We start from the raw sequence: 16,402 nt of genomic DNA, 5'->3' as shown, positions 1-16,402 counted from the left end.
TTGGTGTGTTTATTGTCCATCTCTATCCAAATAATATAAAGTGCAAAGCAAGGACTTCATTTACTTTGTTCACTGGCATTATCCCCAAACCTATAACGGTCTCTGGCACAAAGAGGATTTTCAATAAATATTTCTTGAAAGAATCCAAATTCCAATAAAAACACTCAGCTGACTTTAGACAGACCACGAACTCTGGATTATACCCCAGATCTCATTGTTCCCTATTATACTATACACAGCTTATTTTACTTTTAGATCATCTGCCTGGCCTGTATAGTAATTAAAACTTGTGACCCTTACTCTTAAAAAAAGTCCTTTCCAGAGGGTGTATCTAGAAGTACGAACTCTACAACATAAAATAAGATGGATTGGTGATAATCAGGTCACACAGACATCTTATCCTAAGCAGATAAGCCATTGTGAAAAATCATCTTTGCCTTGTAGGCTCAAAGTGAAATCTACTCTTCTGGGTTTTGCTGGGCCTCCATTTTGGCTTACCCTTCACTGGTTGTCACTGGATTCTTGCTTTAAATATGCTTCTTGTTAGTCTTGCATTAGAGAGTGGAAAATAATTATCATCAAACCTGAGTCAGAATAGAAGACAGAATCTTTACCTTGAAGAACTCAATGAGAACATCCTTATTTTCCAACCAAACAATATTATGAAGATATTTGTCAGGAGTAGGCGGTGGGATTGCCATTGGAAAGTTATTCAGTGCTTTTATTTTTGCAAGGAGTACCTGAAAACAAACAATCAAAATAATGGTGATCAGATTCTGTGACGGAAAAGGGATAGTAGGTAAAAATTAAGGAACTCTAACAAAACTACTGTTCTGTAAATTCATTTTGATTTTGACTCACAGTTTCTCTCACCCTACTGAAATTACCCTCTAACCTTTATTGGTCCTTATTCTTCCCTTAACTCATTGAATTTCTGAATTGATATATTAACTCAATTTGAGTTTATTACCTTTATAATCCAGTTAACACTGTCTGATACTGTCTTAATTTTAAAATCATCTAAACTTCACAGTTGATCACTGTACAATATAATCCACATTTTCTCAAATCTTTTTCATGTGTATGATTTGCTTTTCTAAATTCTTCTAATTTTGAAGGCTATAGTTCCAGCTTTGTGGGCTCTCAGAAACCTTCTCTGGCTTCTCAGTAAGAGATAATCACTTGTCTGCCTTATTCCCATGGCATCCCCTACAGATCTCCCTATGCAACTGATAACATTATACTATTATTGTTTTTACTTATCTGCCTCACGCTCACCCAACTTTTGTTGATTGTATGAATAAAGGACTGAATGAAAGAACAAGGAAAAGCCCATGGACTTTGTGGGCAATGTTGTGTTAAGTGTCCTAATCTCCTCAAGAGTCTGTGGCACATGGTAGGTATCCAGTATGTATTTACTCAATTAAATTGAATTAGCTAGCTAACTCTTTATGCCTTGGAAGATAATTATAGCTCTTTGGCTGACAGGCAATCAGTATGCATTCAATAATTAACTATGGGATGACTAATTTACCCATTACCTTTCTAAACAAAGCTATAGGGAAAAAAAACTCTCTCCTCATAAGGCTATTATTTATTTATTTTAATTAATGGTATCAAGTATTCAACTGAAATCTGATCTAGCCTTCAAAGTGATAAGTGGAAAAAAAATAGAATAGAAAACGTAGTGTGGGGGTGCCTGGGTGGCTCAGTGGCTTAAGCGACTGCCTTCGGCTCAGGTCATGACCCCGGAGTCCTGGGATTGAGTCCCACAGCAGGCTCCCAGCTCCATGGGGAGTCTGCTTCTCCTTCTGACCTCCCCTCTCATGCTCTCTCTCACTCTGTCTCTCTCTCTCTCAAATAAATAAAATCTTAAAAAAAAAAAAGAAAGAAAACATAGTGTGTGTAGATGCATAGCCTGAAGACTACTGTAATGTAGCCCTTTTCTTTGGTCTGTCAGACACTAAGGAGAAATCATATTACCCATTTAGTCCTTCACCATGATATTAGCCTAAAGAGATAGAACCTTAAAGGGGAAAGCTGGCCTGCCCCACACCCATTTCCCTTTGGGGCCAGATACAGAGGGGACTGTATCTTGGGAATGACTAGAAGCACAGTGCACGTGACACTTGGCTGGGAGCTGCCAGGGGTAAGGAAAAGCATGTGACACTCCAGAGCAGCTAATCAGTGGGCAACACAGACAGAATGTGGGACCAGAACTTCCATGTTTCTGTCTTATGCTAGGAAACAGATTCTTACAAAGGATAGAAAGAATAATCATATTTGCACAAATACATGGTCTAGGTGTAGATGTGATAGAGTGATAGCATTAAATATTAACAATGTTTTCCTCTGTCTTATGTCCCTATTTTTTTGCAAACACATATATCATTTTTCAAATGTCTACTCATCAGAAACCAAAGATGGTGTCTTCCCTGCTCCTCTCCTCTCAGAACTGCCACCTACACACACAAGCTGATCCTCTCCCTATCGCATAAACATTATGTGATTCCCACCTCCCTCATCACAGCTGCTAGGACTGGGCACTGCACATTTACCAGTAAAGAGAGAAGCAGAAAAATGTTGTTGAGTTTTTGGAGGGAGCCACAAGATATTGGCACAGGAGGGCAACCTTGATAGGAAATGGGAGAATCTGGAAAGCTTTCCAGTTCTGTAGTCAAGTCCTTTGCTCAGGCCTGGCCACATGGTCTGGCTACTGTGGATTCTGTAAGACACCATGTGTCTTTTTAAAAAAATATTTATTGGAGCACGTGGGTGGCTCAGTGGGTTAAGCCTCTGCCTTCGGCTCGGGTCATGATCCCAGGGTCCTGGGATCGAGCCCTGCATCGGGCTCTCTGCTGGGTGGGGAGTCTGCTTCTCCTCTCTCTCTGCCTGCCTCTCTGCCTACTTGTGATCTCTGTCAAATAAATAAATTTTTAAAAAATATTTATTTATTTATTTGACAGAGAGAGAGAGAGAGAGAGAGATCACAGTAGGCAGAGAGTCAGGCAGAGAGAGAGGGGGAAGCAGGCTCCCTGCTGAGCGGAAAGCTCGATGTGGGGCTTGATCCCAGGACCCCGAGATCATGACCAGAGCTGAAGGCAGAGGCTTAGCCCACTGAGCCACCCAGGCGCCCCCACCATGTGTCTTTATAATAAATCCTCCAACCCCATTTCTTAGCTAAGCCTAACTTAGGCTGGTTTCTGTTACTTGCAGCCAAACAGTTTTGACATGGTAGGTATGTACCAGATAGCGTTGGTGCTCGCTGCCGCTGGTATTAACAAAGGCTTTAGGCAAAGGACAGAGTTAACACCTGATTTAACTCCTTCACTCATTACACTCTGCCCAAGCTGCAATGTGGGCTTGGGCCTATGGAATCAAGCCAAATGGAAAATCACTTTCTTACCTTATTCATCTCGATGCCCTCATGTTTATCAATAATGCCTCTTGACCACAGGAAGGTGAGGTTTTTCAGAGCTTTAGCAATCACACTCCGGATTGCCTGCCTGGTCTTCAAAGCAATGACAACATCGCGACCCTCATGCTCGATGAGTCCTGAAGCAAATAAAACTGTTCGTAAGCAAACGGTGCAATGACCGCAATGATAACTAATACCTATGTAATGGTTTATAGTTTCCAAAGTATTTACACGATACCTGTCATGCCTGTTCCATACAGAGCTTGTGAGGCTGGGGGTCTAGAGCTATCTTCAACTCCATTTGATGGATGAAAACATTGAAAACTGGCTTCCCCCACAAACTAGGAGAAACTCACCTTCTCTGCCTTAGTCCCATGGCATGTCCTACATATCTCCATTATGGAATTTATTACATTGTGGCATTTTGATTTTTATTTATTTGTCTCATCCTAAATATCAAATGACTTAATGAAAGAGCCCCTGGACTTCAGCTGGTAGAACTTTCTGAGATCAGATCGCGTATCTTGTCCTCTTTAGTGAACACAGGAAGTCACGAACTGGGCTGTAACTCACAACCAAAACTGCATCTCCTTCATCTTTGTACTCCTAACATGGAGCAAAATCCCTGATGTCAAACTTTTTTTTTTTTTAAACTGGCTGGTAAAATGAAAGATAGCGTGATTGGGAACATAGGTTGTTGGAGCACTTGGCTCTTGACCTTGGGATCATGAGTTCGAGCCCCATTTTGGGTGTGGAATCTACTTAAAATTAAATTTTTTTTTAAAGGAACTTAGGTTTCAATATCCAGTACACCTTGCCTGGATATCCAGCTCACCACTTATGGGCCCTTATGACTTCAGGCAAGTTAATCTTTCTTTCTTTTTTTTTTTTTTTTGAAGATTTTATTTATTTGTCAGAGAGAGAGCGAGAGCGAACACAGGCAGACAGAGTGGCAGGCAGAGTCAGAGGGAGGAGCAGGCTCCCTGCCGAGCAAGGAGCCCGATATAGGACTCGATCCCAGGACGCTGGGATCATGACCTGAGCCGAAGGCAGCTGCTTAACCAACTGAGCCACCCAGGCGTCCTAAGTTAACCTTCCTAAACCTTAAATCTTATAGCTTATCTATAAGATGAAAATGATCATAGTATATGCCACATAGAGTAATCATAAAGATTAAATGAGATAATGCATATAAACCTGTTAACACAGTTCCTGACATAATTAACATTTAACAATCACTTGCAGTAACTACTTGGGAACAGGCACTCCTTTTTATGGGACTGAATCAAGAGAACTTTCTAATAGTCCCTACTAACCTAAAAGCATACTATGAGACAGCAGCTCCTAGACCCCTAATCTTTAAAAACACAGAAATAAAAATCTACCTACATGTAAAGGCAACAATGGGTCCTGGATTTTCTGAGACCGCACCAAAATTTCTGGCATATTGTCTCCAAATCCACAATTTCATTCATGAGGCCACATTCTTCTAATTTTGATTTGGAAAGTCTGACCCTCATAAATCCATATGATATCTTATAATATGGTTATGAACACAAAGTGGTCTTACTTGATTTCTTTTATAATAACTTCCGTTTCTGCCAGACTCTCTTCCCAGACACTTATGCATACACCGAGAGCCTGGCCTACAGCCCCTTGTAAGGAAAACAGACCCAAGCAGCTTTGTGTAGACTCCTAGGGCTCCTGCTGCATGCTTCAACTCAAGCAGAGTGATTATAGATGCCCAAGAAATGACCTCCCTTGTAGCCCCACATTCCTGAGCATCCTTGCAAGCAAAGTAGAACAAAACAAAGACACCCTTTGTCAAATGTGATTCTCACGTGTCTTACTCTTGCAGCCTTAAGGAACCTGATCTTGCCACTTTAATATACTTTCCACGCTCCTCTTCTTTCCTCTACGTTCCCACAGCAAGTACAAGACTTCCTCTCCCTTTCTGCAATTGTCCATTGGTATTCTCATACCCTCCACCAGGCTCTGCGCTTTCAGCATACCTGGCCTTCTGCGTGCATTCAGTAAATGCTTGTTGAATGAATAAATGAGTAATAAAAGGAAAGTTTGAACTTGTCTTCCCTCGGTTAAATTATGGATAATAAGCTGTGATTTCGGGAAATCAGACTCTCCCAACTACCTACCTAGTTCTTTGACAGCATCTCGTTTATTGGTTTCCAAAATTTCGTATAATTTCTGTAAGAAGTTAAGAAAGACATTAATTTGTTACTACAGCAAGTGCATGTCTGCCTTTAAAATCTGAGAAAAAGAAGCAATCCCACTTAGTTTATGATGTGGGGGAGAGGTTTGGCTCAATTCTTTTCTCCGTGCGGATTCTGCTGCTTTCTCCGTGCTCCTACTCCTATTATAATGAATAGTCTGCCGTCGGTAGCTTGCATAACCACCGGACCCAGCCTTTCTCAGAGACAATGACTGTGCATTCCACTGCGCACCAAGGAGAATTCTCACAGACAGAGCTCTGTTAAGAGAGAGCCAACTGAACAGCTGTTTGGGCAGCTAGTCTATTGGGAGCATAAAAACCAGCAGAAGAATGAGAAATGATGGTACTGATTAGTTCATGTTTCCTACGGATAACTCCTGCCCTAAGAAACAGCTCTATGCCAGGGCTCATGGTGCTTTAAGCAGCGCTCAGTCATGCGGTCGGTGTTGGTCAGATGCCCACATGTCCCGGGCTCTGCTCTTTGTGGAGCTTATTCTCCAGCTTTCAGTCTTTCTGGAGCTTGCCCTTGGCCACACCAACAGCCCTGGCCGCCAACAACCAGCAGTTCCCTAGGATTGTCAGGGACAGACGACTGAAACCCTGCACCCGAGTAACACACAGCATAGTGCTGTTCACGGGGAAGAGTAACAAACACGGTGCTAATTTTCTGGCTTGTGATGTTTTGTTTTTTGGGTTTGTTTTGTTTTGTTTTAAGATTTATCTACCCAGGGCGCCTGGGTGGCTCAGTGGGTTGGGCCGCTGCCTTCAGCTCAGGTCATGATCTCAGGGTCCTGGGATCCAGGCCCGAGTCGGGCTCTCTGCTCAGCAGGGAGCCTGCTTCCCTCTCTCTCTCTCTCTGCCTGCCTCTCCATCTACTTGTGATCTCTCTCTGTCAAATAAATAAATAAAATCTTTAAAAAAAAAATTAAAAAAAAAAAAAAAGATTTATCTACCCATTTTAGGGGCCCTGGGTGGCTCAGCCAGTTAAGTGTTTGCCTTCGGCTCAGGTCATGTTCCTGAGAAGCAGGGAGCCTGCTTCTCCCTTTCCCTTTGCCCATCTCCCAGCTCGTTCTCTCTCTCTCTCTCCCTCTCCCTCTGCAGCCCCTCTTGTGCTTTTCTCTCTCAGTCTCACTCTATCTCCTATAAATAAATAAAAACCTTAAAAAAAAATTTACCTATCCATTTGAGAGAGAGTTTGCACACACATGGGGCGGGGGGGACAGAGGGAGAGGGACAGAGGGAGAGAATCTCCAGGAGGCTCCCCGTTGAGCACAGAGCCCAATGCAGAGCTCCATCCTAGGACCCTGAGATCATGACCTGAGCCCAGATCGAGAGTCTGATACTTAACCAACTGAGCCACCCAGGTGCCCCTACAGGCTTGTTATCTAAAATTTAAGTAACTAAAGTTATGTTTTTGCTGTTGTTTTGGCCTAGAAATATTACATGTAATAAATCCCTCATTTGAATATAAGAATGAGGTATACAATTTTAAAAAATTGTTTCTTCTCACTTGATAACACTGAATCAATATTGGGAAGGTGTCAAATTAATGGCCTGCCCACGGCACCCACACACTGTGGTCCCTTCCTGCTTGCACGGGTGCATAGGTAGCTGCAAAGATTCCTTCAAATCAAACTGGACTGATAACAACTCTGTCAAAATGCTATAGAACGACCTGTACCAGAGAGCAGAGGAACCAACTCTGACCCACACAGAGAACAGAGTCATGAAAGTCTGGGCACACTTGTGTCTCCTCTAAGTGAGAGGACACTGGTCAGTTTTTGAACCACGTCACTTTCAGAATAAACACAAGTGTGATATCTAAACACATCTCAAAACAAAATTAAATCCTTACTGACGTTCCTTTATAAATGCCAAAGGGGAATTCGTTTCATCTCTTAGAATTTGAGGCTAAGCACACCACACATCAATGCCTTCTCCCAAACTCCTCAAAACCCATTACTTCCCACCCCTGACTGCTATTTTCTTCCCTCCTCTTCCAGTTTCTGAAATGTTTTCTTCTAGAATACATTTATTTATCTTCTTTCTATTGTAGATCCATCTAGACTTTCTGTACTTCTTTTGTCTTCTCTAACATCCAAGGTTAATCAACAAGATAGAGTTCTGTTGCATATTTGATCCAATAATTGATACTACTTGGATAAATCTAGAGAATAGTTCTCTAGCTTATTTAAAAAGATGTCATGAAAGATGTTAGATGGGGTGCCTAGGTGGCACAGATGGTTAGGCCTCTGCTTTCGGCTCAGGTCATGATCCCAGGGTCCTGGGATCAAGTCCCACATTGGGCTCCTTGCTCAGCGAGGAACCTGCTTCTCCCTCTCCCTCTGCTGCTCCCCCTGCTTGTGATTTCTCTCTCTCTCTGTCAAATAAATACATAAAATCTTAAAAAAAAAAAATGAAAGCTGTTAGAGGTCTTGCTAAAATTCAGCTAAAATTCGGAACTTGGAAAATCAAGCTGGGGGATTCTCACTGCAAAGAGGAAAGACTTGGAAGTTATGAGAAAATTGAAACAAGGACTAAACCCAGAATTTCAAAAATTTGTTTAAAAGGGTGCCAAAAGGAGAAGAGAAACCAAGGGGAGAGAATAATCAAAGAGGTGATAGAAGAAAGACGGCAATCTTCTGATCATGAAAGCTTCAACAAGTGCTGAACGGGAGGATTCTTTTTTTATTGTTTTTATATTTAAAATTTTTTTATTTTTTAAGTTATGTCTCCCACCTAACATGGGACTCAAACTCATGACCCCAAGAACAAGAGTTCTATGCTCTACCAACCGAGTCAGCCAGGTACCCCAATAATTTTTTAAAGATTTATTTATTTATTTGAGAAAGAGAGAGAGAGAGAGCGCACACACAAGTGAGGGGAGGGGCAGAATAAGAGAACCCTCGCACTGAGCTGGATGTGGGGCTCGGTCTCACAATCCTGAAATCATGACCTGAGCCAAAACCAAGAATCAGACACTTAACTGATAGAGACACCCAGGCGCCTCCCAATTTTTTTTTTTTAAGTCACACCTAGACACATTCTGGTAAAAATTCAGAACTCTGAGGAGAATATCCTATAAGCCTCTAAACAGAAAAAAGTCACCTACAAAAGCACAAGTAAAGGGGTGCCTGGGTGGCTCAGTCGGTTAAGTATCTGCCTTCGGCTCAGGCGATGATCCTGGGGTCCTGAGATCCAGTCCTGCATCCGGCTCCCTGCTCATCGGGGAGCCTGCGTCTGCCTCTTCCTCTGCTATTCTCCCTGCTTATGCTTTCTCTTGCTCTCTCTCCTGCCCTCTGTCAAATTAACAAACAAAATCTTAAAAAAAAAAAATAAAATAAAAGTACAAATAAAATCAGACTTGTATCATCGATGCTGAAGACAGATGGCAATATTTTAAGAAAATAGTTTTGGACAGTGAAAAGATTAATTATGAGAGCAAAATACAAAGACTTTTGCATGTGTAAGCCCATACATCACCTATGGAAAAAAATTAGTTATGGGCATAACCTAGCATGATAAAAAGGAAAGCAAAAAGGAGACTCACATGGGACTCCATGGGTAGATGAGGAATAAAAGGGTAGATGAGGAATAAAAGCTGAAGGAAGAGAGGTAGCTTAAAAAACATTTTTTAAATTAACCCATTTGACTGTTTGATTTAGAAGAGTCTCAAGTAGTAGATGTTTCATGATACTCATCTATTTTCTTTGTGATGGGTTGAATCAAATGATAGATTCTACAGTGAATAATATTTATATAACCATAACAAAGTAAACGTTTTTTGGTTTTTCATGTATGGAGTCGTTGAAAAGAATGAAGACATAATTACACTTACGGAATAAAATATAAATGTTATAAACCTTTTCTCTGTAAAAATAATAGCTCCAAAAATTTAAGATGGGGAGAAAAAGAATGGCTTTTAGCCCTAAAAGCAATATTCTAATCTCTTTGTACCTCATGGCAGAGAGCAAATAAAGGCTGTTTATTTTTTTATTTTATTTTTTTTTTAAAGATTTTATTTATTTATTTGACAGAGAGAGATCACAAGCAGATGGAGAGGCAGGCAGAGAAAGAGAGAGAGGGAAGCAGGCTCCCTGCTGAGCAGAGAGCCCGATGCGGGCCTCGATCCCAGGACCCTGAGATCATGACCTGAGCTGAAGGCAGCGGCTTAACCCACTGAGCCACCCAGGCGCCCAATAAAGGCTGTTTAGAGATAATAAATCAAGAATAAAATACATGTGCACCTTATTAAAACTATTATGGCAAACAGTAGAGGAATTAACATAAGAATGGTTACTATAGGGATGCCTGTCTTCAGCTCAGGTCATGATCCCAGGGTCCTGGGATCAAGTTCTGCATCGGGCCTCCTTGCTCAGCAGGGAGCCTACATCTCCCTCTGCCTTCTGCGCTTACTCTTCTCTCTCTGTCTCTGACAAATAAATAAATAAAATCTTAAAAAAAAAAAAAAAGACTGGTTACACCGGGGCTGTTTCTGGGAAGTGGTAGCACGGAGGGCTGGGAGGGATACTTTCCTTCTTGCATTTTATTACTTCTGAGTTGTAAAATTCTTCATGATTCTTCTTTTAACATCTTTTCTGTGCTCTCTCTACATATATATATTTGGATTCAAAGACCTTACCCCTTCGGGCCATGACAAGCCACTGAATGTTCTTTTTTTTTTTTTTTTTTTTTTCCCTCTCTCTCTCTTTTTTTTTAGGTAGGCTCCATATCCAATGTGGAGCCCAACGCAGGTTTGAACTCACAACCTAGAGACCAAAAGCTGAGCTGAGATCAAGAATCTGACTCAGCTTAAGCAACTGAGCTGCGCAGGTGCCCAGCTACTGAATATTCTCAAGCAGAAAGTCACATGTGAATCTTGAAACGTTACTCGTTTGCAGAGGGTCCTGTCTGGACAGCCTGGCAGGAGGGAACTGAGTCAGGAGGTGAGTCACTCCATCTTCGAGTGCCTGGAATGCTCATGTCCTGATCTCCCCCTTGGTACTTACCTCATGCTGCCTAGAAATAAGGAGGATCTTGAATAATTAAACAAACAAACAAGCAAATACTACTACTCAGCCATTCTTCAGCACCAGCATTACAAGGTTTCACCGTCAAATCTTTGTTCTCTTCCCTCTCTCTTCCTCTCCACTTGAGACCTACGCTTTCTTTGAAGACTCATGTGAGTTCTGATTCCTGCATGAAGCCTTTTCCAACTTGCCCTCTCCTTCAGAGAGTGTTACAAAGGCAGATGAATCTCTAGTTAGCATTCAGAAAATAAAAACACAAGGTAGATTTGCTTCTGTGCCAATTATAAAGGAGTTTGATAAAGATACCTGACATTTAGAGAGCAAAGACTGACCTCTGTAACACCTCTCATAGCATAATGAACAACTGAATCTCCTTCACTTACCACAGTGGATGGGTTGGGCCAAATACATATGGAAGTAGTCCTCTTTTTTCTTTTTAAGATTTCATTTATTTATTTGACATGGGGAGCGGGGGAGATCACAAGTAGGGAGAGAGGCGGAGTGGGGGGTGGTGAAGCAGGCTCCCCACTGAGTAGAGAGCCCAATGTGGGGGCTTGATCTGAGGACTCTGAGGCCATGACCTGAGCCGAAGGCACAGGCTTAACCCACTGAGCCACCCAGGTACCCCACAGAAGTAGCCTTTAAAGATACATGACTTCACTCAAGGAATTGTTTTCCCAATCTTGTCTCTCACCTGGTATATTGATTCTTGGCTGGAAATATGTTTTATTAAAAACTTGGTATCCTCTTGGCTTTTGACATAACCTTTCGTAATGCCATACATCAAGCGGAGACGCTTTTTAATCTGCACATCTACGATATTTATCAGTAGTGGGATTATTATCTGGAACAACGAAGAGAAAAACAAGTTTGAAAATCTGATGTGGAAAAGCACCCTCCAAGGCAGGTGTTCTCAAAGTGTCATCTTGGGGAGAAGTGGCACTACCCAGAGACTTGTTAGAAATGCAAATTCTCCGCTGCCTCTCCCCTCACCCAGACCTGCTGAACTGGAAATTCTGGGGGCGAAGCTCAGAAATCAGCATCTTAAGAAGTCCTCCAGGTGATTCTCTGCGCACTCAAGTTTGAGAGCCATTCTTTAAAGAAATGAAAGGTCAATGACTCACTAACTGTCTCTGAAGATTTAAGGAGGAGTCCCTACCGCTGCCTTTACCCCCCATTCTCCACACCCCCCTATTTCAGGAGACTAGAGGGGTGGTCCCCTAACCTGCATGGTAGTCACTGACCAAATCCATCATCCCTCTGCCCCTCAGTTTCTTGACTTGCAGGATAAGGAAAATAGGATATTTAAAGATTTTATTTATTTTATTAGTCAGAGAGCAAGCGAGCAAGCACAGGCAGACACAGTGGCAGGCAGAGAAAGAGGGCGAAGCAGGCTCCCTGCCGAGCAAGGAGCCCGATGTGAGACTCGATCCCAGGACGCCAGGATCATGACCTGAGACGAAGGCAGCCACTTAACTAACTGAGCCACCCAGGCGTCCCAGGAAAATGGGATATTAAAGATACTTCTTAGCTCTAAATTTCTCAAATCATAAGCTGAGGCAAGAGAGTGTAGTGACTGAAGAGAAGGGAGTATTAAATCAAATTTTCTGAGGTTCAAGTAGTAGCTCTCCTATTCACCAGCTCTATGACCTTGAGGAAGTTACTCGTGACCTTGAGGACTCTGTCTCCTCATCTGTAAAACGGCGGTAATAATATTTCAGTACTCAAAGTCCAACGGAGCAGCCCCTCACAACGGATACAGTCAATCACAGAGAGAATCAGGTCAGAATGCAAGGCAGATGGTGAGGAAACAGGTCACAGAAGAGGAAGGTGAGAAGAGCAAAATAACGTCATAGCAAAGGAATTACAAGAGCAGAGAAAGAAGAGATTTTTAGCTGCTATTACGGTTGTGTCACTTTGGTCAGAGGGAGAGATAGTAAAGGGGATTTTTACAAAGTGTTATTCCATGATGCACTGAATCCCCCTGAGCTGTTCCTAAGAGGATCTAAAGTAAAAATCTCCAATATTCTTCCAAGCTCTCCAATACAGATTTCATTCGAAAGTCACACTGTGCTGAGACTGGCTATTAGAGCGCCTCACTTTACATAGTGGGAACACCTGGTTCACAGGGCTATTGCAATAATTTCATTAAATAATGTATGTCAAGGGCTCTGCACAGTCCTGGAACATAGTAAGTGCTCAGTAGAAAAAGTTAATCCTGCTTATATTAATTCCTTACACATATTTCATGGAGATTTGTCAAAGTGTGCTGGACAGAAGTAGCAACTGGTTCATACTCTTAACTTCCCTCAGAGAGATACTTCACAAAGTATTACTTCTACAATAATTATTTTACCTTCATCTGCATTCAATCTCTATATAAAAACTGATTACCAAAGAAGCTTCTCCCTTCCATTTTAAGACAGCCTCATACTACATATCCTGATTTCTAGCATACTTTGTGTTATGCAAGGGTTATGCCTTATGTAGACCCTCGGCTCTAAGCTCAAAAAAGCAAAAATCACTAATAATCAAAATTACCCCTTACAACAACATTTTTATGTATGAAACAAAACAACATCTTATGTATAGTAACGCTTTCGAACACCAAAGCTTGGTAACACTGATACAGAATCAAGGAAGGAACTGACAATAAAGTCTACCAGTGCAAGTCTGAGCATTCAAACAAGTCTGCCTTTTTTTTTAAGATTATTTATTTATTTATTTATTTGACAGACAGAAATCAGAAATAGGCAGAGAGGTAGGCAGAGAGAGAGGAGGAAGCGGTCTCCCTGCCGAGCAGAGAGGAGTCTGAGGCAGGGCTCGATCCCAGGACTCTGGGATCACCACCCAAGCCGAAGGCAAGAGGCCTTAACCCACTGAGCCACCCAGGTGCCCCAAGTCTGCCTGCCTTTAAGAGGACTATGAAATCTCATGGAGAAAGATAATAGAGGATTCTTTGGTCACCAGGGTTGTCAGCAGTTTTTTTTTTTTAAACATTAATCCTGGGGCGCCTGGGTGGCTCAGTGGATTAAAGCCTCTGCCTTCTGCTCAGGTCATGTTCCCAGGATCCTGGAATCCAGCCCCGCATGGGGCTCTCTGCTCAGCCGGGAGCCTGCTTCCCTTCCTCTCTCTGCCTACTTGTGATCTGTCAAATAAACAAAATCTTAAAAAAAAAATTAATCCTTCATAACGTCAACTGATACCAATAAACTTGTTTAACATAATAGGAATTAAACAACTCACACACAAAAAATAGAGTGGCAAATGAAACCACCTAAAGCTCCCAAGTTAAATGCTTATGTAAGGCAACTTCACTGGAAGAAAGCCTCGCCCCATGTGCCACTCATCCCCACCCTGCCGCGTCAGGTCGCTGGTGCCTGGGGTCAGGCTGGTGCCTGGGGTCAGCTTCGGGTGGAGTCCCTTCCTCCTCCCCAATTGTCTAGTGTTCCCGGGGCCTCCCCCTCCCCTCCCACCCCACCCCACCCCACCCCCACCCCGTGCTGTGGCCATCCGTGCCCCGGGGGTAGGGGGTGCAGAACAGTGCTCCCGGTTCCCCTCCGACTCCGGGTTTGCATGGAAGAATCCTCTTTCCACGATGCCACTGGGCAACGTGGCGTGGGGGGAAGGAGGACGGTGGGGGAGTCCCCGCCCGAGACTCTTGGTCGGCCTCCCTGCCCCAGGCGTCACTCAGTGATCATGGGTAGAGAGAACTGTTTCCAAAAAAAAAAGCTGACTGAAAATCTGAAAATCTACCTTCAGAATCAAAACTGTGGAAAGAAGGAATAGTAGCTGTTACAGAGACTGAAGGCCACAGCAGAATTAAGTTCCGTAGGCAGTATGCAATATAGAAGTGGCCTGTAGAGAAAATATTTTCATGCTTCTGCACTGTTAGGCCTTTCTGAGCGAATTTTACTAAAACCCGGGGAGCTTGTTTCTGAGTCACCGTGCTTCAAGTGGCACCAACATTTTCGTTCTTTCACTCGACAAATATTTGATTAAGAATTTACTATATGCTAGGTGCCATTCTAGAGCTGTCGGTTACCTCAGTGACCAAACCAAAGATCGCTGCCTCATGGAGAGTACGTGCCACAACAGTACAAGGTAGTAAGTGCTATGAGGAAAAACTAAACCTTAAGCAGGTGGAGGGGGGTCAGGAAGCTGGTATGTGCCAGGGAGCAGGTTGTCATTTCACACAGGGTGATCAGGGAAGGTATTCTCTCTGAGAAGTGAGAGGGTAAACCAGGCAGACGCCTATAGAGACAGCATTCCAGAAAAGACAGCCCCTTCTCTTGTTTCCTTCGAAATAATGAGGTTTCTTAACACATTTAACAGTGTGGGGAAAAGAACAACAACAACAACATTTGGAAGCGTGATGTTTTACCTTGACGAAAGGAATAAACCTAATTATTCTGAAATATCCCAGTATTACTGTAATCTGAATAAGAACGAAGTTGTCTGGTCTCAGTTTGACAAAGTATAAACAAAAGAGGTCAACGATTCCAATAAGCACGATAAGAAAGTCCAAAGTATTCCAATATTGATCAAAATACTTCCTTTTCAAAATTATTATCTATTTAGAAGACAAACAGAACGTATGTTATTTCATAGCACCTATACAACGATGGGGGAGGGGATGGGTCTTCAAAATTAACACTTCAATCCTCAACTACAAATGAGTTGTACTCCAAAAGTTGAGTTTTAAGTTATTCATTTGGAATTAAAAAAAAATTTTTTTGAATCTCCAACATCAAAATCATAATTTGATTCGAAATAATTCATTTATAATCTTGTATTTATTATTATTTATTAAAATAATTCATTTATAACCTATCAAGGAAGTTGAAATGCTGGAATCAAGCAATTAAACATAGCAATACGCAGAGTCATCGCAACACTATTAATAATGAAATATGAAAACAGTAATGTTGACAAATCATCTTCAAACCATTTATCCTAAAAAGCAGTTCTCGTCTTATGACAAGGACCTAGCAAGCCAGTTTGGATTTATTTATTCACTTTCTTGTTTTTTGCATGATTACAGAAAGTATTTGAGAGAAATAATCCTTTGTATTTTCCACCTGGATTCCCCATTTGTCTTCATGTCTTTGGGATTCTCTCCACTTTTATGATACTTATTTTACCTGATACCCAAGACCATGACTATTACACCGATTTCATTATTAAACTCAGAAACTTCAAAGAAGATTACGAAAATTCCAGGATCCCATCAACTATTACATCAAATGGCTTCTAGTACCAAATTATTTCAATAGGACACAGATAGATTCAAAGACATCTGAATTGTTCTTTTCCCTGGATACACCTTATTTTAAACAGTACCTTCAGTGCTGATCGAAATATGTATAAAAATACATAATAGTAGTTTACTGATAAAAGTGCTGACACATTTAACTCTCTTGCCATTGGCCACAGATGTATTATCATAGGATAAATGTACATTACTGTTATAACATGTCCCGCATATTCAAATTCTTCTGAAAATACTGTGTGATGTACAAAAAGCAGAAATTTATTATTCCTGGGGAAAAAAGAGATCAATAAAATGTCAGATCACTTTAAAAGTATAACAACTGAAAAAAATATATAACAACTGAGATCTGAAGTTCAACATTTGCTTTAACAAATCATTAACATTAATTTTTTTTAAAGATTTTATTTATTTATTTGACAGAGAGAGATCACAAGTAGGCAGAACAGCAG

The 16,402-nt window shown here is 41.6% G+C and overlaps 1 protein-coding gene across 4 annotated transcripts in view; it reads right to left on the bottom strand.

Moving 5' to 3' along the window:
* SLC9C2 (solute carrier family 9 member C2 (putative)) overlaps positions 1–16,402 on the bottom strand; it is a 111,533-nt gene that overhangs the window by 25,438 nt on the left and 69,693 nt on the right. For all 4 annotated transcript variants that reach the window (XM_047704986.1, XM_047704989.1, XM_047704988.1 and 1 more), the window contains exons 16-21: positions 16,022–16,220; positions 15,063–15,251; positions 11,373–11,522; positions 5,572–5,623; positions 3,407–3,555; positions 615–740 (exon numbers count right to left, since the gene is read on the bottom strand). In XM_047704986.1, the coding sequence (XP_047560942.1) occupies positions 615–740; positions 3,407–3,555; positions 5,572–5,623; positions 11,373–11,522; positions 15,063–15,251; positions 16,022–16,220 (865 nt within the window). The remainder of the gene's footprint in view (positions 1–614; positions 741–3,406; positions 3,556–5,571; positions 5,624–11,372; positions 11,523–15,062; positions 15,252–16,021; positions 16,221–16,402) is intronic.

This window comes from Lutra lutra, chromosome 15, assembly GCF_902655055.1.
Source record: "Lutra lutra chromosome 15, mLutLut1.2, whole genome shotgun sequence".
Taxonomy (NCBI): Eukaryota; Metazoa; Chordata; class Mammalia; order Carnivora; family Mustelidae; genus Lutra; species Lutra lutra.
Note: the sequence above shows the minus strand (reverse complement) of the source record. Positions and strands in the feature narration are given on the sequence as shown.